The following is a 22,295-nucleotide window of genomic DNA, read 5'->3' as shown; positions in this document are numbered from 1 at the left end:
CATCTCTGAAGTCTCAAAATGCCCAACAAGCAAAATCCAATTCATTTCAATTTCACATATAAGCGTTTTGTCACCTGAAGCAAAACGCCTGAAATTCAAAAAAGTACATGAGCTTAATTTTGGGCAGATTACAGGTGGTTTTTTTGTTAGATGTCAATGCCTGCCTCCAAACACCTGCAAACAACGCCTGAAAAAAAACATCAAAACGCCTAAAAAAAGCCAGAAAAAACGCCTGAAAACGATACGCTCAGGTGTCAATGGAGCCTTAAGGCTACGTTCACATGTGGGAGTAGCGAATCGCGGGCAGAATCACTGCGATTCTGCCCGCGATCCAGAAATCATTAAAAATCGTGGGACGCCTGTGCGTTGCCTGTGATTTGCAATGGCACCCCAAACGCTGTGCGATGTTGCTGCGATTTCCGCCTGCCGAATCGCGGTAACATCATGCAAACAAAATCGCGGGACGCATGACGCCCCAAAGAAGCTCTTGTACCTTTTTTGGGCGTCATGCGTCCCGCGATTTTGTTTGCACGATGTTACCGCGATTCGGCAGGCGGAAATCGCGGCAACATCGCACAGCGTTTGGGGTGCCATTGCAAATCACTGGCAACGCACAGGTGTCCCGCGATTTTCAATGATTTCCAGATTGCGGGCAGAATTGCGGTGATTCTGCCCACGATCCGCTACGGCTACGCCCACATGTGAACGTAGCCTTAAGAATGAAATGATACATTGTAAAACATTTTATTTATAGTTATCTTGCAGCCTTAACAATGTTGATAAGCATTTGCTTGAGGCTCTTTTTATTTTTTTGACAGCTGTGAGCGAGCAGAGAACAGCTCTGCTCTGTATGAATCGAGGGAATGCCGTCTTAAGATCGTGGGGGGGGGTGAATCGAGATCGCGATTTTAACAATTAATCGTGCAGCTCTATTTCTGTTACATCAAAACGTAGTCCGAGGGGGTGGACAACACAGTAAACAATGTCAACAGGCCCACATATCAATCCAATGGGTCAAGAAGGCTCAAAAATTTAGGGAGCAGCCTGCAGCACCTTATGCCAAAAACTGGCTCCAGAAGAGGCTTTAACATCCACCTGGTAAACCTTAAATCTGTACTCCAGGTTTTCTATGACTTTAAATAGTTTGCTTGGATCAAGCTGGCCATAACAAACTATTTCTTTGACTAAGAGGTGTGTCTGCTGAGAGGATCAGCTACATACTGTATACAAAAAGGAGCAAAGTGATGCGCTCACAGGACCAACAGTGTAACTTTGCTCACCCAGCGCCAAAATAAACATAAACACAATAAATACAGCTGCTGCTATAGGTTCATAAACATAAATATAGGTGCATCAATGTCCACAAAGCTTCCAAGGCTAAAGAATCATTCACGCACTAGCAGCGCTAAAGTCCATGAATAAACATGAATCAATCAATGAATGGATGAACCGATACAGGGAAGTCCATACATGCAGTCCCAGAATGAAAGGAGGTATTAGGAGTGGGTGTATCCTTGTAGAAACCCAAAAGCCTTCACCACACCGCTGTGTGCACCCTTAAGTGGGGACACTTACCAGAACAGGTCTGTATATAAGCAGAAAATGTCAGCAAGCGGGATCGCCTTCATCAACTTGCACCTCTCTGTTGTAACTCATAATGGGACCACCTTCAGGTATCAGTAGACCACCTCACCAGCATATGGACCGTATATGTGGGAAATAAAAAAGCAACATAGCGCAGTCCAGCAAACTCAATTCATGTGCCTTTATTTCCCAACAAATTTCCCTTTAGATATTGCACTTACAAAACATAAATATCTCAAAAGCATGTCAGCAAGATAAACCTGATGATCCTACCGCTCTCTCCCGTCCTACCGCCCGCAGCCCGGTACCTGGCCGTGAGCCTCGAGGGATCAGCGTGTCACCGAAGCTTCTTGCGTGATTACGTGACCACGCCCTTAAAGGCTTTTGAGATATTTATGTTTTGTAAATGCAATATCTGAAGGGAAATTTGTTGGGAAATAAAAGGCACATGAATTGAGTTTGCTGGACTGCGCTATGTTGCTTTTTTATTTCCCACATATACGGTCCATATGCTGGTGAGGTGGTCTACTGATACCTGAAGGTGGTCCCATTATGAGTTACAACAGAGAGGTGCAAGTTGATTAAGGCGATCCCGCTTGCTGACATTTTCTGCTTATATACAGATCTGTTCTGGTAAGTGTCCCCACTTAAGGGTGCACACAGCGGTGTGGTGAAGGCTTTTGGGTTTCTACAAGGATACACCCACTCCTAATACCTCCTTTCATTCTGGGACTGCATGTATGGACTTCCCTGTATCGGTTCATCCATTAATTGATTGATTCATGTTTATTCATGGACTTTAGCGCTGCTAGTGCGTGAATGATTCTTTAGCCTTTGAAGCTTTGTGGACATTGATGCACCTATATTTATACATACTGTATACAGCGATGTGTGCTCGCAGTGGGACGAGACTTCCATCCCATTCCTAGAACAAAATTGAATCAAGCAGCATTGCTCAGCCATTCATAGGAAGCCTTGTATTTATATAAATTAATACAAATTTGAAGTGGAGATTGTGACTTCATCTGCCCACCTCTCCACCACAGTCAATCAGAAGAAGCCTCTGAATGAACTATTTAAAGTCATACTAAACCTGGTGTTCATCTTTAACAAACGTGAGAACAGAAGCCTTGCAAATCTGTGGTTGATACTGAAAAGTCCAGGAGGTACTAACATATCTAGTTAAGTGTGTCCTAACAGGTAAGTAAGGAACCATAACCTCCAGGCAATAGACATCGACAATCTGTCTAGCCCACCTAGTGATGATGTAATGAGTTGCAGCAAGACACTTGTGTGATCCCCCAGTAAGCACAAAGAGGGAACCTGATTTTCGAAAAAGAATCAGTAACAGAGAGGTAAACTCTCACAGCACACACAACATTCAGATAGTGCAGAGAAAAATGTCCTTGGAATTCTTTGGAGCAGGACACAAGGAAGGAAGAACAATATCCTACAACGTATTTAGGGTGGAGGGAAGAGACCACCTTGGGGAAGGAGGTCCTGGGCCTCAGGACAACTTTGTTCCTGTACAACCTGGATATTAGACAGGAGAAGAAATGTGAGCTATGCCCTGGACAAAGGTCCTAAATAGAGCGTGAGAGGCCAAAGCTCTTTAAAAAAAGAATGGCCAAGGCCATTCCCTTGCTGATATTTATGGCCAGATGTTGGTCCAGACCAGACTGAAGCAAGAATAGAATGTATCTGAGGAAGCGAGTTTAAAACTCGAAATGGGTTAGCCTTCCAGCCCTGTGGTACATGAATAAATGACGCCACCTACAGCTGGAGTTGTTGTTTCACACGCCTGTTTTTATATAGTTTGGAATTGTTTTTCGATTTAATAAATGTTATTGATGATAATGTGCTAGGTATTTGTGCCCTCCTGAGTGTGCTTATGCAGTTTGTTTGAAGATGACCCGATCTGAGGAGGACTGCATCGAGTAAACCATTACATGCCAGGATTTCATGGTAAGTACCTTCATAAGAGCGCTGGAGTTTTTGGACTTCTTCAGCTTGGTGGAAATAGTCGCAAAGTCCTTCATAGTCTAGAAATTTATTAGAAGAGAATTGAAGGTTCCCCTTTCATGAAGAGAGTCTTGAAAGCCTAGTTAAGACAACTGGGACCCCAGTTGTTACTAACTTGAATTTGGGTAGGAGCAGTGGTATGTGTCCCCTACTTATGAAAGTGATGAGGAACATGAAATTTGGTAGGTAAGTTGCTTTTGAGCTAGGGATGGGGGCACGAGAAGATTTCCAAGGAAAATAAAGAGGACACCAAGCTTTTAAAAAGTCAGTGTATATGTGAATTTCTTGTGCACATAAGCAAACTTTCATTAACCTTTTTGTTTTATCATTCAGGAAAAAGGCAAATATCTGCTGATGCAGCTAGCACCGTATACTGCAGCACATGGTAGGATGGTAAAAATGGCTGACAATCTGTTAAGATAACTAATACATTGAACTACATGTTAACTTTTAACAGATTCTCATTCCTAAATGCAGCCAAGTCAAGAATGAATAAATGATTAATAATGATAATGACCTTTACACATACACGAAATTCCCTTGTTAATAAAGACCTCATAATCTTTGTAAAACAGTAAGCTAATTATTAAAAGCAAGTTAAAATGACATACCCAAAATAAAATTATAAAAAAGTAAAAGCATAAAGTGGTCAAGAGGCCAGGGGATTCCTTTCTACTAAAAATGTTTATTTATGTCAGTCGTCTTGAGCAGCTGACTATCCATAAGGCTTGCATTATCTATTTGCTAAATTCAGCGTTTCCTCGTGATCCTTTTCTGGATGCCTTTTGACTTTCTGGAATCATATTTAAAAAGACATCCTTTTAAAACTACACAAACACATTATGACTATTATCATTACATTTACTCTTGGTAAGGAGTGCGGCTTTAACTGTGGTTGTTATGAGTGCTTCATTTAAAGAATAAGTGCATTTTGACATACTGTACTTCATCTTCTTTACCATGTCCAAGGAAATCAAGCAAGTGTTGAAATATAGCTTTTTGACTACCTATAATGTACAGTAATGCATAAAAGGCTCACATGTTATGAGTACAGAAGCTAACGCCTGGCCAGGTAATGGAGAAAGACAGTAGAATCAGCTTAGTGAAGTCAGATACAGTGATGGGAACACTCACAACTGAAAATCCTCTTTACTCACAGATACTAAACATGGCTTCTATCCATAGTCCTTCTGTTATGCTTTATACTGGTATAGGGAGAACCAGTAGTTGTGAGGGCCCTACTTTTATAGTTTTACTAAGCTGTATTACAACTATTTACCTTTTTTATTGTCCCTCAGGGAATTCTTCTAGGATCATCAATGTTCTGCTAGTTTAAATTACTTAGCTGATGATTAATAAAGGACTCTATGGACAGATTTAGGCTACATTCAGATGGGTGAAAAAGTTTTACTGATCAAATTACGCATGTTTTATTCCAGCGCAAAGGTTCCTGTGCAAGGATCAGTAAATACTTGCATGAAATTCTCCAGTTTTTTCCCCAATACCTGAACCTGGCATATGTGTATTGATATGTCTTCAGATGCAGATTTTTGGATTTTGTGCTAAATGCCGTGCATTTTTACGCACCAGTATAAATGTCTCCATTGAAAACAATGCAGCTGCGTTCGGATTCATAAAAACAAAAACAAAACAAAAACCATTTGTAAATGGGTTTTTCCGGCTGCATAAATGTCTTAGAGCATGTTTACGCACCTGTGTGAATGTCTCCATTGATTAGTAAAAAATGAGGCCTAAAATAAAAAATGATCATGCTAAACAACTATGTTTACAGCCCTACAGGAAAGCAAAAGACACATAAAGGGCCTTAAGAAATTCTGTTCTTCACACAACTGGCTGTTCATTTGTTCTTCCTCTCATCCATGGGCAGCACCTAAAATAGTTCTTAAATCTCCCTCTTCCTCTTCAGAGCATTCCCTCACTTTTCCTTTTCTTATCTTGTTGTGTTGTGATCAGAGCAAGGACAAGGTAGGGGGGCAGGGGCTGACTGGCAACTTTTGGCCCAGGGGGGCAAGTACAACCCAGTGGCCCATGGTGCAGCGACTCGGCCCCCATCCTAGACATTATAAAATAAAAGAATAGCAGTGAACGTCTTACCGCACTGATTAGGTTTTAATTAGCCCGCAGCTGCCTCGACCTCTGGGCCTCTTTCCTCCTGTGTGGTTACATAGGATGCTGGGAGGAAGTGATAGGGTCGGTGCCACTTCCGTCCTGCCACCACTACCACGGAACTAGCCAGCCAGCTCCGCTGGAAATAAAACTGTTTTTCCCACCCCTAGTTAGATCGCAGTGTATTTGTGTCCTACATACTGTGGCCATGAGAATAGTGGAGAGGATGGTCTCATGGATGCCGTGTGCGCGGTTTCAGTATTAGTATCGGCCAGTGTTGCCAACCTGCCTGCATAGAGAGAGACCAATCCACATTGCCTGCACAGAGAGAGGGAGACCGATCCACATTGCCTACAGAGAGAGAGAGAGAGAACGATCAACATTGCCCGCATAGAGAGAGAGAGAGACCGCTCCACATTGCCCGCACAGAGAGAGAGAGAGAGAGACTGATCCACATTGCTCGCAGAGAGAGAGAGACTATTCCACATTGCCCGCACAGAAAGAGAGGAACCGTTCCACATTGCCCGCACAGAGAGAGAGAGAGAGAGAACATTCCACATTGCCCACACAGGGAGAGAGACCGTTCCACATTGCCTGCACAGAGAGACCGTTCCACATTGCCCGCACAGAGAGAGAGAGACCGTTCCACATTGCCCGCACAGAGAGAGACCGTTCCACATTGCCCGCACAGAGAGAGAGACCGTTCCACATTGCCCGCACAGAGAGAGAGACCGTTCCACATTGCCCGCACAGAGAGAGAGAGACCGTTCCACATTGCCCGCACAGAGAGAGACCGTTCCACATTGCCCGCACAGAGAGAGAGAGAGACCGTTCCACATTGCCCGCACAGAGAGAGAGACCGTTCCACATTGCCCGCACAGAGAGAGAGAGACCGTTCCACATTGCCCGCACAGAGAGAGAGAGACCGTTCCACATTGCCCGCACAGAGAGAGAGCGATCCACATTGCCCACATAGAGAGAGAGACCTTTCCATATTAACCACAAAGAGAGAGGGACCGTTCCACATTGGCCGCACAGAGAGAGAAACCATTCCACATTGCCCGCACAGAGAGAGAGAGAGAGACCATTCCACATTGCCCTCACAGGGAGACCATTCCACATTGCCCGTACAGAGAGAGCGAGACCGTGCCACATTGCCCGTACAGAGAGAGCGAGACCGTGCCACATTGCCTGCACACAGAGAGAGAGAGAGAGAGACCGTTCCACATTGCCCGCACAGAGAGAGAGAGAGAGACCGTTCCACATTGCCCACACAGAGAGACAGATTGATCCACATTTCTTGCATAGAGAGAGCAATCCACATTGCCCGCACAGAGAGAGAGACCAATCCACATTGCCCGCACAGAGAGAGAGAGAGAGACCAATCCACATTGCCCGCACAGAGAGAGAGAGAGAGACCATTCCACATTGCCTGCACAGAGAGACCATTCCACATTGCCCGTACAGAGAGAGCGAGACCGTGCCACATTGCCCGTACAGAGAGAGCGAGACCGTGCCACATTGCCTGCACACAGAGAGAGAGAGAGAGACCGTTCCACATTGCCCGCACAGAGAGAGAGAGAGAGACCGTTCCACATTGCCCACACAGAGAGACAGATTGATCCACATTTCTTGCATAGAGAGAGCAATCCACATTGCCCGCACAGAGAGAGAGACCAATCCACATTGCCCGCACAGAGAGAGAGAGAGAGACCAATCCACATTGCCCGCACAGAGAGAGAGAGAGAGACCATTCCACATTGCCTGCACAGAGAGAGAGACCGTTCCACATTGCCCGCACAGAGAGAGACCGATCCACATTGCCCACAGAGAGAGAGAGACCGTTCCACATTGCCCGCAAAGAGAGAGGGACCGTTCCACATTGCCCGCGCAGAGAGACCATTCCACATTGCCCGCGCAGAGAGAGCGAGACCGTGCCACATTGCCCGCACAGAGAGAGACCGATCCACATTGCCCACCGAGAGAGAGAGAGAGAGAGAGACCTTTTCATATGTCCCGCAAAGAGAGAGGGACCGTTCCACATTGCCCGCACAGAGAGAGAGACCATGCCACATTGCCCGCACAGAGAGAGAGAGACCATTCCACATTGCCCGCACAGAGAGAGAGAGACCATTCCACATTGCCCGCACAGAGAGAGAGAGAGACCATTCCACATTGCCCGTACAGAGAGAGCGAGACCGTGCCACATTCCCTGCTCAGATAAAGAGGAACCGTTCCACATTGCCCGCACAGAGAGAGAGAGACCGTTCCACATTGTCCACACAGAGAGACAGATTGATCCCCATTTCTCGCATAGAGAGAGACCAATCCACATTGCCCGCACAGAGAGAGAGACCGTTCCACATTGCCTGCACAGAGAAAGAGAGACCAATCCACATTGCCCGCACAGAGAGAGAGAGATCTTTCCACATTGCCCGCACAGAGAGAGAGACCGTTCCACATTGCCCGCACAGAGAGAGACCGATCCACATTGCCCACAGAGAGGGAGAGACCGTTCCACATTGCCCGCAAAGAGAGAGGGACCGTTCCACATTGCCCGCGCAGAGAGACCATTCCACATTGCCCGCGCAGAGAGACCATTCCACATTGCCCGCGCAGAGAGAGCGAGACCGTGCCACATTGCCCGCACAGAGAGAGACCGATCCACATTGCCCACCGAGAGAGAGAGAGAGAGACCTTTTCATATGTCCCGCAAAGAGAGAGGGACCGTTCCACATTGCCCGCACAGAGAGAGAGACCATGCCACATTGCCCGCACAGAGAGAGAGAGACCATTCCACATTGCCCGCACAGAGAGAGAGAGAGACCATTCCACATTGCCCGTACAGAGAGAGCGAGACCGTGCCACATTCCCTGCTCAGATAAAGAGGAACCGTTCCACATTGCCCGCACAGAGAGAGAGAGACCGTTCCACATTGTCCACACAGAGAGACAGATTGATCCCCATTTCTCGCATAGAGAGAGACCAATCCACATTGCCCGCACAGAGAGAGAGACCGTTCCACATTGCCTGCACAGAGAAAGAGAGACCAATCCACATTGCCCGCACAGAGAGAGAGAGATCTTTCCACATTGCCCGCACAGAGAGAGAGACCGTTCCACATTGCCTGCACAGAGAGAGACCGTTCCACATTGCCTGCACAGAGAGAGAGACCTTTCCACATTGCCCGCACAGAGAGAGACCGATCCACATTGCCCACACAGAGAGAGAGAGACCGTTACACATTGCCCGCAAAGAGAGAGGGACCGTTCCACATTGCCCGCACAGAGAGAAAGAGACCATTCCACATTGCCCGCACAGAGAGAAAGACCGTTCCACATTGCCCGCACAGAGAGAAAGACCGTTCCACATTGCCCGCACAGAGAGACCGTTCCACATTGCCCGCACAGAGAGAAAGACCGTTCCACATTGCCCGCACAGAGAGAAAGACCGTTCCACATTGCCCGAACAGAGAGAGAGAGATCGTTCCACATTGCCCGCACAGAGAGACCAATCCACATTGCCCACAGAGAGAGAGAGAGAGACTGTTGCACATTGCCCGCACAGAGAGTTGAGAACGTTCCACATTGCCTGCACAGAGACAGACCGATCCACATTGCCCACAGAGAGAGAGAGAGAGAGACCGCTCCACATTGCCTGCACAGAGAGAGAGAGAGAGAGAGAGAGAGACCATTCCACATTGCTTGTACAGAGAGAGAAAGAGAGAGAGACTGCTCCACATTACCCACAGAGAGAGAGACCGCTTCACATTACCCAGAGAGAGAGAGACACCACTCCACATTACCAGCACAGAGAGAGACCGCTCTGCATTACCCGTACTGAGAAAGAGACCGTTCCACATTGCCCGCACACAGAGAGAGAGAGACCGTTCCACATTGCCCGCACAGAGAGAGAGAGAGATTCTTCCACACTGCCCTCAGAGAGAGAGAGACTGTTTCACACAGCTCGCACAGAGAGACCCTCCCACATTGCTCACCTAGAGAGGCACTGCTTCACATTACCCGCACAGAGAGAGAGAGAGAGACTGTTCCACATTACCCACACAGAGAGGGAGAGTCCGCTCCACCTTACCCACAGAGAGAGAGACCATTCCACATTGCCCTTAGAGAGAGAGACCACTCCACACAGACAGAGAGAGACCTTTCAACATTGCCGGTGTTCTAAAATTTCATCGGACCGTGAAAATTCCGGACCCTCGTCACTTCCGGTGGCGCTACATCACCACCAGCTGGTGCAAGCCCCGGTGTGCATGCGCACAAGACATTTTCCAGGTCCGATGAAATTTAAAGACTTAGCGAACTGCGGTCCAGCAACTCCACTTCCGGGTCTATGCGTTCCAGACATAGATCTTTTTTTTGTTGTTTTCTTTTCTATCATTACACACATTTCCACACATTCCCTTACACACATCGAGAGAAATAATAAAATTTTTAATATTCATCGTAATCATAATTAGTATTTATATTAAGCAGAAAAGGGAAATGCATCATGGGAAATGCAGTGCTTCTGGACCCCTGCACAGTGTGTTGGTATGTGCTAAAAAAAAAAAAGAGTGTCCGTCTTTCCGTTCCATTGAAGTAAAGGGAATGTGTGTAAATGTGTGGAATGATAGAAAAGAAAACAACAAAAAAAAGATCTATGTCTGGAACGCATAGACCCGGAAGTGGAGTTGGTGGACTGCACATACCCGCCCTGCCTCCTCTCAGTCAGCTGTTCGCTAAGTCTTAAAATGTAATCGGACCTGAAAAATGTCTTGTGCGCATGCGCACCGGGGCTCGCACCTGCTGTCGCACCAGCTGGTGGTGACGTAGCGTCACTGGAAGTGACGAGGTCCGGAATTTTCACGGGTCCGATTAAATTTTACAGCACCGGCACACAGAGAGAGAGAGAGAGAGAGAGAGAGAGAGAGACACACACCTTACCACATTGCCCACACAGAGAGACTGCAAATTGCCCGCACTGAGAGAAGCAAACAATCTCTCTCAGTGGGGGCAATCATTGTGGAGCAGTCTCTCAGAGACAGCTCCAAATGATTGCCCCCAGAGAGACCGAGACAGAGAGCCTGCCCCTTCCCCATGCCCAGTAAATAGACAATAGATTTGTATATGTCTGATATCAGTGTCAACATTAGATGTGCCATATTCCTGCTTTTACTATAAGGCCAGCCATACGTTATGCAATTTTCTATCCTTCAACCACGGGCTGAAAATCTCTTGATTCCCCCATCAACACAGATAGTGTTGATGGGGAATCCCTCCTGCTGCGCTATTGTATTCTGCCGATTGGGAAGTTTCCCAGCCATCAGAACACAGTGATCACTGCTAGCAGCTATGGAAGCCAGCAGTGATTGAAAAAAAGATTTAAAAAAAAAAAAGACAACCTGGTTGTACTAAAGTCAATCAATGGATCAACTTAAGTACAGCCAACCTGCCCATAAATAGATTGAAATTCAGCTGGTTCAGCAGAAATTTTGTCTTGTCCAAGGGGGCTTAAGTTCAGTCTCTGGGTTACACAATATCCCCAAATCTTCTGTAAAGTTCTCCACTTTGGTGTAGAAATTCCATTCCAACTCCATCTTATTTCCATAACTCTCTTTAGGTCTTAGATGTGCAAAAAATATGGTGAGAGCACACCTAATCCAAAAGAGAATTATGGATATAAGGTGGAGATGAAAGTGAACCGTGCCATTACCTGGACGCACTGGCGTTTGGTTAAAAAAAGGCAGGGAGGAAATGTGATATCACCTCCTCACTGCCTGTCAAATGCCCCTGAAAAGTGACATGAGCATCGATCACTTTTCATTGGAGTGGCAGTGCCTGCTGCAAGTGCGTACAAGCCTTTGGGTTCACACTGGTGTGCTGCGGTTTGGCTGCAGTGCTGGGGTACTCACAGTTTTCCTTAGCTGCAGTCCCAAAGACTTTTTAGGATGAGCGTTTTCTGAAAGTAAACCAAAGATGCAGCATGCAAGACTTTTTGTGCACTTTCAGAAAATACGGGAAAAATGTGCAACCAAATCAAAGTCTATGGCACTGCAGCTAAGGAAAATTGCGAGTACACCAGCGTGAGCCTATTTCATAGCACATAGGGACAGGTATTGTCACAGGCTGTGGAAAGAAAACTCTTTGGCCCCTTTCACACAGGCACCTCTGCTGCGCTAGGTGGATAACAGGTCCGTGTCCACTCACTGTGCAGAGGGGTCCACTCCCCTCTATGGGGAAATCTGATCCGCCAGACAGATGGAAAATAGGGTCACCATCCGTCTGTTTTTGCCAGATAGGATCGGATCAGATAGTGGCGGGTGTAAGCAGACATGTGTCCGCTGACATCTGCCGCTTAATAGGGGAGATTGGCCTTAACAGAAATCTGGGAAGGCACCAAGATGACCTGTAACCTTGCCAACAGTAAGCAGGCAGCAGTGACCAGTCATTATCACAGTAAACACTGGTGTGCAGAAAGGCCACCTTTTCAGGAATGTCAGACAGCACAGGGTCACCAAACAAAAAAAGAGACATGGATGAATTTAACTTTTTAGCTTTACCACACTTTTGAGTTTTAACTGTTCAGCTGCAAGCAATTGCCCATTTTAGAAAAGCTTAGGGTAAATGCTAATTTTAGGGCAGCAAATTGCTGAGCATACATAACCAGATATGGGAAGAAACATATCAGTTACTATTTTCAAATAATGGTGCACTTATTTAAAAAAAAAAACACCTCAGTCTAAAGTTTGATGCCTATTAGGTAGCTTAGATCCTGAAGGACAGCTCTCTGCACTGTGATAGGGCTTAGTCAGCTAGATATATAATAAACAGACAAAAAATTTGGGGGAGCATACCCATGTATTTGTACCCAAAGAAAATGGGGTACTTTGACGCAGTAGTGGGCTTGAGCACGATATGGCCATATGGTGGGACCAAACCCCCATTTTTATTTATGGATTGTCTTCAGATTTGGTAATTATTTCTTTTGCATTTGCGCGCTATTCTTTTTTAATATACAGGTCTTTTGGTTCATAGCTGCAGCAGCTTTAGAAATACATGGGTATGCTCCCCCAAATTTTTTGCCTGTTTATTATGTATTCGGTCTGACCAGACTATCGAGGTTGAGCAACCCTCCCCACCCCCCCACACACCTGTACTCAATCAGTGTCCACCATCAAGTGGATATAGGAGGAGTCCCCTGTAGTGCATTTGCACATCCTTCCCAGCAAGGAGTATTATCTCCAAGGGTTAGGCTGGATTCATCTCTTTTTCATGGATAGTGTAGGACCCACTGATAATGGGGTACTTTGACGCAGTAGTGGGCTTGAGCACGATATGGCCATATGGTGGGACCAAACCCCCATTTTTATTTATAGCTATATGATATAGCAGCAAAAAACCCACTGCAAGAGTGAATTTCTTTCACATCAACCCTATGTTTAATCAGTTTCAGAGAAATAACATGAATATATAAGAGGAGAGCCATTATATGATCAGAAATAGGCCATGTTTCCCGGTCATCAGATCATAAATATAGATTTGAGAAGTTCCTTTCATAATTGGTCCTTAAAGCGGAGTTCCACCCAAAAGTGGAACTTCCGCTTATATGCTTCCTTCCCCCCTCAGGTGCCACATTTGGCACCTTTCAGGGGGGGAAGGGGACCTGATTTTGACAGGCACCCTTCCCCCCTTCCGGGAGACAGCGCCGCGGCAATGTCCCTCGGAAGTTCGGCCCCCTCCTTTTTCCTCCGCCGCCGAGTCAATTATAAAGCGCAGCACGCTTCGCGCATGTGCAGTAGGGAACCAGCAGTGAAGCATAAAGGCTTCACTACCCGGTTCCCTTACTCTGAATGGCGGCAGCGGCACCCAAGAGCCAATACAAAAATTTGGGTGCCGACATCGCGGGAACCCTGGACAGGTAAGTTCCAATATTTAAAAGTCAGCAGGGGGGGCGGAACTCCGCTTTAAGTTTAATTTGTAGAAGCCATGATGAAACTAGCTCTTGCACAATGCCAATGTAATTTTCAATCAGTAAATGCGTTCAGTTGGAAGACATACCTGAAAGTGTTAATGCCATGTAGCCCTGGACGCTCCTTTTGAGATGATGGGGTCTTGAAGGTGTTGTTCAATGAAGAAGTGGGGGCTGGAGTGGATCGTCGTGGAGTGCTTGGCTCTGGCTTCTGAGCGTTCCTGGGCAGGCCCTCAGAAATGCGTCCGCGGGATGGGCTGGAGGTGCGGGGAGGAGCAACATTGGACATTCGTTGGGGGGAAAATGTTGTGGGACGTGATGTCTGCACACGATGGGCTATGAAGTAAATGAGAACTGATGAAGACATGTAACTGATGAATTGATGACCCTCAAGAAACATATAATGCAGCATACATACCACATCTAGTCAATAGGCACACTACACGTGATTTGGCCATCCAGGCAATAGGCTATTAAGCAATGTGCACACGCTAACAGACATATGGAACATAACAATATTTTAAAGCTATACTCCATCCAGATATTTTAGCCACATCCAATAACACAATTACATATTCATTAATAGATCATTTTTGTATTTTTAAAGTAATACTAAAGGTTCTTTTTTTTTTCTTACCTAAAATGAAAAAAAAAAGTTCATACTTGCCTGCTCTGTGTAAGGATATTGCACAGAGCAGCCCCTTACCTCCTCTTCTGGGGTCCCCCACTGGCGCTGTCCACTTCTCTTCTCCTAAGTGTGCCCCCATAGCAAACCGTGTGCTATGGTGGCACATAGGCAAATGTGCTCCCGAGCCGGCTTGTGTGTGTCCATAGACACACACACATCATGGCTTGACCCCGCTGCCTCCTCACTTGTAGTAGGAGGCAATGCCCCCTGCTGATATTGGTCTGTCCTGTCTAATAGCAAGAAAGACCCGCGCTGCTGCAGATGGGCACAGTGCTGGATCAAGAGAGGACCCAGGTAAGTATATAGAAAGGGGGGGGGGCAAACACCAAGGTGAAGGTTTTTTACCTTAAGGAAGGTAATGTATAAGGAAAAAACTTTTTGACTTTAGAACAGCTACTGTAAGTACTTACACTTACTACAGCAGCAATCAGACTGAAAGAGGGAGGGTTAACAATCTGCTACATGCTCTGCTTCATGAACATAATTTAACAAGGGACATGTTACTAGAAGGAATGAACAAAGTGAAAAGAATGCTGCTGCACCTTAACAATCTGTAAGCTGGGGTGTGTTCTTGACCACACTGTACTGTAGCAGCGGAAGTTCAGGTCCCGGTTGTAGTGTCTAGAATAGGGGCCTGGATCACTGGCTGCATGAAATTACCAGTCCTTTGACAGGTTGCATACTTCCTATTTATGTATTTCAACTATGTTTTTAGCTGCTAGCTCAAAGTTCAAGTGAGCAGCTAAAAACACATGGTCTATGCTACTTAGGTATATTAATAATACATTTATAATTTATACTACAGTGAAACACCACAAAAGCAGCATAAATGAAAATATAATAGTGATCATTCTGTAACCAAGAAACTTGGTTCAAAAACTGCTCAAAAATATTAAAGGAGCACTTTTTATTCAGAGTACAGCATCAAGTCAATTAAACTCCTGGGATATTGATCAGTTGAGTAGCAGAGGGGGTTGTTAATCAGTTTCAGCTGCTTTGATGTTAATGAAAATAACAACAGGGGCACCAGATGGGCAACAATGTGACGAGCTCCAAAACAGAATGGTTTTACAGGTGGAAGCCACTGTAATTTTTTCCCTACTCATCTTTTTTGACTGTTTTTCACTAGTTTTGCATTTGGCTAGGGTCAGTGTCGCTACTGGTAGCATGAGGCGATACCTAGACCCTATAGAGGTTGCACTGGCATTCCAACTCCTCCAGGATGGCACATCAATATGTGCCATTGCCAGGAGGTTTGCTGTGTCTCCCACCACAAGAGCATGAAGGAGATTCCAGGAGACAAGAGCATGAAGGAGATTCCAGGAGACAAGAGCATGGAGGAGATTCCAGGAGACAGGCAGTAGGAGAGCTAGACAGGGCCAAAGAAGGTCTTTAATACTTTTTTAATACATCAGCAGGACCGGTATCTGCTCCTTTGTGCAAGAAGGAACAGGATAAGCACCGCCAGAGTCCTACAAAATGACCTCCAGCAGGCCACTGGTGTGAATGTCTCTGACCAAACAATCAGAAACAGACTTCATGATGGTGGCCTGAAGGCCCAGCGTCTTCTAGTGGGCCCTGTGCTCACTATCCGGCACCGTGGAGCTCGATTGGCATTTGCCATTGAACACCAGAATTGGCAGGTCCACCACTGTGCTTTTCACAGATGAGAGCAGGTTCACCCTGAGCACATGTGACAGACATGAAAGGGTCTGGAGAAGCCGTGGAGAATATTATGCTGCCTCTAACATTGTTCAGCATGACTGGTTTGGTGGTGGGTCAGTGATGGTCGGGGGAGGCATATCCATGGAGGGATGCGCAGACCTCTACAGGCTAGACAATGCCACCCTGACTGCCATTAGGTATCGGGATGAAATCCTTGGACCCATTGTCAGACCCTATGCTGGTGCAGTGGGTCCTGGGTTCCTCCTGGTGCACGACAATGCCTGGCCTTATGTGGGGAAAGTATGCAGCCAGTTCCTGGGGGATGAAGGAATTGATACCATTGAATGGCCCCCACACTTGCTTGACCTAAATCCAATAGAATACCTCTGGGACATTATGTTTTGGTCCATCTGATGCCACCAGGTTGCACCTCAGTCTGTTCAGGAGCTCAGTGATGCCCTAGTCCAGATCTGGGAGGAAATACCCCAAGACATCATCCGTCGTCTCAAAAGGAGCATGCCCCGACATTGTCAGACATGCATACAAGCATGTGGGGGCCATACAAACTACTGAGTATCATTATGAGTTGCTGCAATGGAATTTCAGCAAAATGGACTAGCCTGCTGCATCCTATTTTCACTTTAATTTTCGGCGTGTCTTTGAATTAAGCCCTGTGTAGGTTGATAATTTTCATTTCCATTAAATGACGTGGAATCCTTTCATTCCTAACACATTATCCAGTTCATATCAGTATAGATATCCAGCATGATATTTTTGCCCATTGAGATCTGATGTATTTTCAAAGTGTTCCTTTAATTTTTTTGAACAGTGTACATCGTACAGACTGTAGGTGACCCAGTTTCTTGGTTGCCATTCAGTTTCTACATGTCTGAGCTTACAAGCATAATTTACTTCTTAAAGTTTTTTAAATTATCAGTTTTTTTTAATTATCTATATAATATCTGGAACACTGCTACATGATTTCTATATATACTAGCAAAAGTGTGCCCCTTCAAGAATGGCAAAGGTTTGGGATATAACAAAGCTAGATAGATGGCAGTATGCACTGTAGAGGAATAGAGGGGTGCGATAGCAGACAGTATGTGCAGTAAACGAGGGCAGAGGGTGTGACAGGGTGCATTATGTGCAGTAGAGGAGGGCAGGAGGTGTGGCAGGGTGCAATATTTGCAGGAGAGGAGAGCATTGTGTATGACAGAGGGCAGGATGTGCAGGAGAGGATTGCAGAGGGTAAGACAGGGGGCAGGATGCGCAGGAGAGGAGAGCATTGAGTATAATAGAGGGCAGGATGTGCAGGAGAGAAGAGCATTGAGTATAATAGAGGGCAGGATGTACAAGAGAGGAGAGCATTGAGTATAATAGAGGGCAGGATGTGCGGGAGAGAACATTGGGTATGACAGAGGGCAGGATGTGCAGGAGAGAACATTGGGTATGACAGAGAGCAGGGTGTGCAGGAGAGAACATTGGGTATGACAGAGGGCAGGGTGTGCAGGAGAGAACATTGGGTATGACAGAGAGCAGGGTGTGCAGGAGAGAACATTGGGTATGACAGAGAGCAGGGTGTGCAGGAGAGAACATTGGGTATGACAGAGGGCAGGGTGTGCAGGAGAGAACATTGGGTATGACAGAGGGCAGGGTGTGCAGGAGAGAACATTGGGTATGACAGAGGGCAGGATGTGAAGGAGAGAACATTGGGTATGATAGGTCAGGATGTGCATGAGAGAACATTGGGTATGACAGAGGGCAGGATGTGCAGGAGAGAACATTGGGTATGACAGAGGACAGGATGTGCAGGAGAGAACATTGGGTATGACAGAGGGCAGGGTGTGCAGGAGAGAGCATTGGGTATGACAGAGGGCAGGATGTGCAGGAGAGAACATTGGGTATGACAGAGAGCAGGGTGTGCAGGAGAGAACATTGGGTATGACAGAGAGCAGGGTGTGCAGGAGAGAACATTGGGTATGACAGAGGGCAGGGTGTGCAGGAGAGAACATTGGGTATGACAGAGGGCAGGGTGTGCAGGAGAGAACATTGGGTATGACAGAGGACAGGATGTGCAGGAGAAGAATGTGGAGGGTCCAACAGCAGGCAGTATTTGCCAGGAGAGAAGTGTATTGGGTATGACAGAAGGCAGTATGTGCAGGAGAAAAGTGCAGAGAATATTCCAAGTAGTAATGGATGCAGGAGGAGAGTACACCATGTATAAAAGCAAAGGGTATGACAGAGGGCAGGATGTGCAGGAGAGGAGAACATTGCATGACAGAGGGCAGGATGTGCTGGAGAGGAGCGCAGAGGGTATGTTAGAGAGCAGGATGTGCAGGAGAGGAGAACATTGGGTATGAAAGAGGGCAGGATGTGTAGGAGAGGAGTGCAGGGGGTATGACAGACGGCAGGATGTGCAGAAGAGGAGTGTGGAGGGATAAGAGCAGGCAGTATTTGCCAGGAGAGAAGTGTATTGGGTATAACAGAAGGCAGTATGCACGGGAGAGGAGAACATTGGGTATGAGAGAGGGCAGGATCTGTAGGATAGGAGTATCCAGGGTATAACAGCAGGCAGTATTTGCCAGGAGAGGAAGAAATGAGAAAATGGGGCAGTGGAGCTAAGATTAGCACTGGGCCAAAATTAGTGATAGAAGATATTTGGTATGGTGCACTGAAAATCTTTTTATTGCACATATGCTGGAGAGTGCTGAGGGGGTAACACACATGTCCTGGACAAAGAAGGTTATTACACATGCGCAGGGTACCGGTTGCTGAGCAGTAAATGTACATGCACTGGGTTTTGGCAGCTAACGGGTAAATGAATATAAGCAGAAGAATAGGTGCTTGGAGGTTAAAGCACATCCACTGGGTGCAGAGGTGTTAACCTACATAAGCTGGTTACTGGACTCTGAGTGGTTAAGATACATGTGAGGGGCTAAGTCTTGAAGAGCTGATGCACATGTGGATGGACTGGATGATAAAGAGTTATCACATAAGCGAAGAGTAATGGCAGCTGAGTGGCTAACGCATCTGACCTGGCTCTAGGGAGTTATCGCTTATACACCGATCAGCCATAACTTTATAATCAGTGAAATTTAGAGTGAATAACACTGATTATCTCATTACAATGGCATCTAAAAGTGGGTAGGATAGGCAGCAAGTGAACATGTTGTCCCTGATGTTGATGTGTTAAAAGTAGAAAAAATGGGCAAGCATACGGATTTGTGTGACTAAATTGTAATAGCTAGAGTCAACAAATCTCCAAAACTGCAGCTCTTGTGGGATGTTCTCTGCCTGCAGTGGTCAAGATCTATCAAAAGTCATCCAAGTAAGGAAAACAGATGAACTGGTGACAGAGTCATGGGCGGCCAGGGTTCGATAAGGCCCCTTTCACACAGCTGGACCGTTCAGATCTGCCTGTCCGTTTTTTTGGCGGATCTGAACGGTCCCCCCATGCATTCCTATGGGGCATCGGATGTCAGCGGAGACATGTCCGCTGACATCCGACCCAATCCGATCCGTCAAATCTGGACGGATGGAAACCCTATTTTCCATCCGTCCAGCGGATCGGATGGCAACGGATGAGAACGGACCGACGGTCCGTTCCCATCCGATTTCCCCCATAGAGATGCATGGGGAACTGACAGCTGTGTCTCCGCACACAGCACAGAGACACAGCTGTCCTCCTGCTGCTCAGCGGGGGATCGGCGGCTCGATCCCCCGCTGAGAAAAACGGACTCCGTCCAACGGACGGAGTGTGTGAAAGGAGCCTAATGCATGTGGGGAGCAAAGGCTGGCGTTTGTGGTCTGATCTAAAAGAAGAGCTACTGTAGTTCAAGTTGATGAATACATTAATGCTGGTTCTGATAGAAAGGTGTCAGAACACGCAGTGCATCACAGTTTGTGGTGTATTGGGACTGCCTAGCCGCAGATCGGTCAGGGTGCCTGTACTGGACCGTGTCTCCAGCCAAAAGCCCTTACAATGGGCACATGAGCAACAAACTTGGAAGAAAGTGGCCCGGTCTGATGAATTCAAGAATGGTTTAAGGAACACAACAATGAGTTTGAGGTTTTGACTTGGCCTTCTAATTATCCAGATCTCAATTCAATCAAGCATCGGTGGGATGTGCAGGAAAACAAGTGTGATCCACGGACGTAAAGAATCTGCCACTGACAGCTTGGTGCCAGATACAACAGCATACCTTCAGAGGTCTAGTGGAGTCCACACCTTCAGGGGTTATGGTGGGTGGTCATAATGTCATGATTGATTGTGGACAGGTTATTAAGTAATTAAAGCAAACACACACACTGAATATTTAACACTGAGGGGTTAATACACATGCTATTGAAGCATATCACATACACTGCAGATAGGTCAATGAGGGGTTAACACTTAAAAGCCAAGGGGATGGGGGGTGATTGGTCACTGAGCTGACTGATTACTGAGAGGTAATGCACATACATTGCAGATGGGTTAATACACATATACTGTGGACTGGTCATGGATTGGTTAATATACATCCTCCTCTGATGTAAAACAGGCTAGAGAGCTCTGGGTATTGGGGAGTGATGTGTGTGCAGGGGGCAGGATACAGATTAATTAACAATTCTTGACTCACTGATAGAAGAAATGCTCTGACAATCATTTTCTGTTTGTCACTCATGTGTATGCTTGATGTAGACCTTGGCTACCCCTTCCAATTGCAAATATCCTTCCTTTTGATTTTCTTGTCACTTTTCTTGTCACTCTCCTTTTTTAAAGCGGAGTTCCACCCAAAAGTGGAAATTCCGCTTTAGGTATTCTAACCCCCTGACATGCCACATTTGTCATTTTTTTGGGGGGGGGAGCGGGTACCTAGTTTTGACAGGTACCCGCTCCCACTTCCGCTCGGAGCGCCGCGGCGCCCTGAGCGGCAGTTCTCCTCTCCCCCTCCCTCCCTGCAATCTTCTGGGACATGTCAGAGGTCCCAGAAGATTGCCGGCCAATCAAGACGCGCAGCGCGACTCACGCATGCGCAGTGGGTACCCGGCTGTGAAGCCGCAAACTGTCACAGCCGGGTGCCCACAGAAGTGATGCCGGCGCCGAGGGAGAGGATAAACTGTGTATACTTATTATGTAGTGGGGTCCACACATGTTTTACACCAACCATTGTTCAAAAGTTTAGAACTCTGGATATTGTAATAAAAAAAGTTTTGAAATAAAAAAGAAATGTTAAAAAGTGCTTAGATACGGGTCCACCCCATTCTATATACCCTCATATCACAGTTCTACCCATTCCCTATCACCCTTCCCTTCATCCCACTTTTTTTCTCTTTTCCTCCCCTTTGCTATTGTATCCTGGCTCTCCGTGACTCCCATGCCCATCCTTTCATCCACATCTCACTCCACCTTTTTCCCTTCTCATATCAACCGTTTTTCTCACAACCCAGGGTACTAATTGGCAGGAACTTCAGCCAAACTCACCCTTGTCATCCATAAACGGTTTAAGCCTCTAATTTATTACCCCCCGCCCTAACAAACTGAAGGCAAATATGGCCAATGTATGTACAGCATGTAAAGTAAAGGCAGTTTGGGACTATAAATGAGACACAAGCCGGGTAAAGCAATGCGTCTCTATCCCTGTGATGGAAATTAAGGAAAAAAGGTTGGGACTTTGAATGACGTGCATGAGAACAACCGGCCCTAATAAACAATACTCATGCACCTCATTTAAAGTCCCAACCTTTTTTCCTTAATATACGTACAGAATAGGACCATATCCACTGTACCTTATACCTTCCTAGGGGGACCCCTAGCTCTTTCTCAAGCCTGTTTATATGTGTTGTCACTTTAACCTGATTCTATGCCTTACCAATCTGTACACGCATCCATGTGTTATTATGTATAGGATCTTGTTTGGAATGTTGTACTTTTAAAAATTCATTTAAATACTTATGGGAAAAACTGTTTTGTAACCTAGTACACTAAGGTTCTAAGAAAGGCTTATGTAACCTTTTATTGGCATGATACTTACAAGCAAACTGACACCTGCAGGGATCGTGCTTGTCCAGATAATGTTCTAGAGTGTCCCATCCTCCCCCAACACGCACCATGACATGGCTCCGTAGAACCTACAAAGAATATTCAGATACAGCGGGTAAATTAAGTATTGAAAATGTCACCATTTTTCTAGGTAAATACTGTATATTTCTAAAGGTGCTATTGGCATGAAGTTTTCACCACATGTCAGTAACAACCCAT

At 46.2% G+C, this 22,295-nt stretch overlaps 1 protein-coding gene across 1 annotated transcript in view; it reads right to left on the bottom strand.

Moving 5' to 3' along the window:
* The window catches only part of GAS2L1 (growth arrest specific 2 like 1), a 92,679-nt gene that overhangs the window by 2,880 nt on the left and 67,504 nt on the right, over window positions 1–22,295 (bottom strand). Inside the window, exons 4-5 of the mRNA XM_082273147.1 lie at window positions 22,069–22,165; window positions 13,791–14,037 (exon numbers count right to left, since the gene is read on the bottom strand). Of these exons, the coding sequence (XP_082129273.1) occupies window positions 13,791–14,037; window positions 22,069–22,165 (344 nt within the window). The remainder of the gene's footprint in view (window positions 1–13,790; window positions 14,038–22,068; window positions 22,166–22,295) is intronic.

The sequence above is a fragment of the Pelophylax lessonae genome (assembly GCF_965119305.1).
Source record: "Pelophylax lessonae genome assembly, chromosome: 1".
NCBI lineage: Eukaryota > Metazoa > Chordata > Amphibia > Anura > Ranidae > Pelophylax > Pelophylax lessonae.
This window is presented reverse-complemented; position numbering and strand designations above follow the sequence as displayed.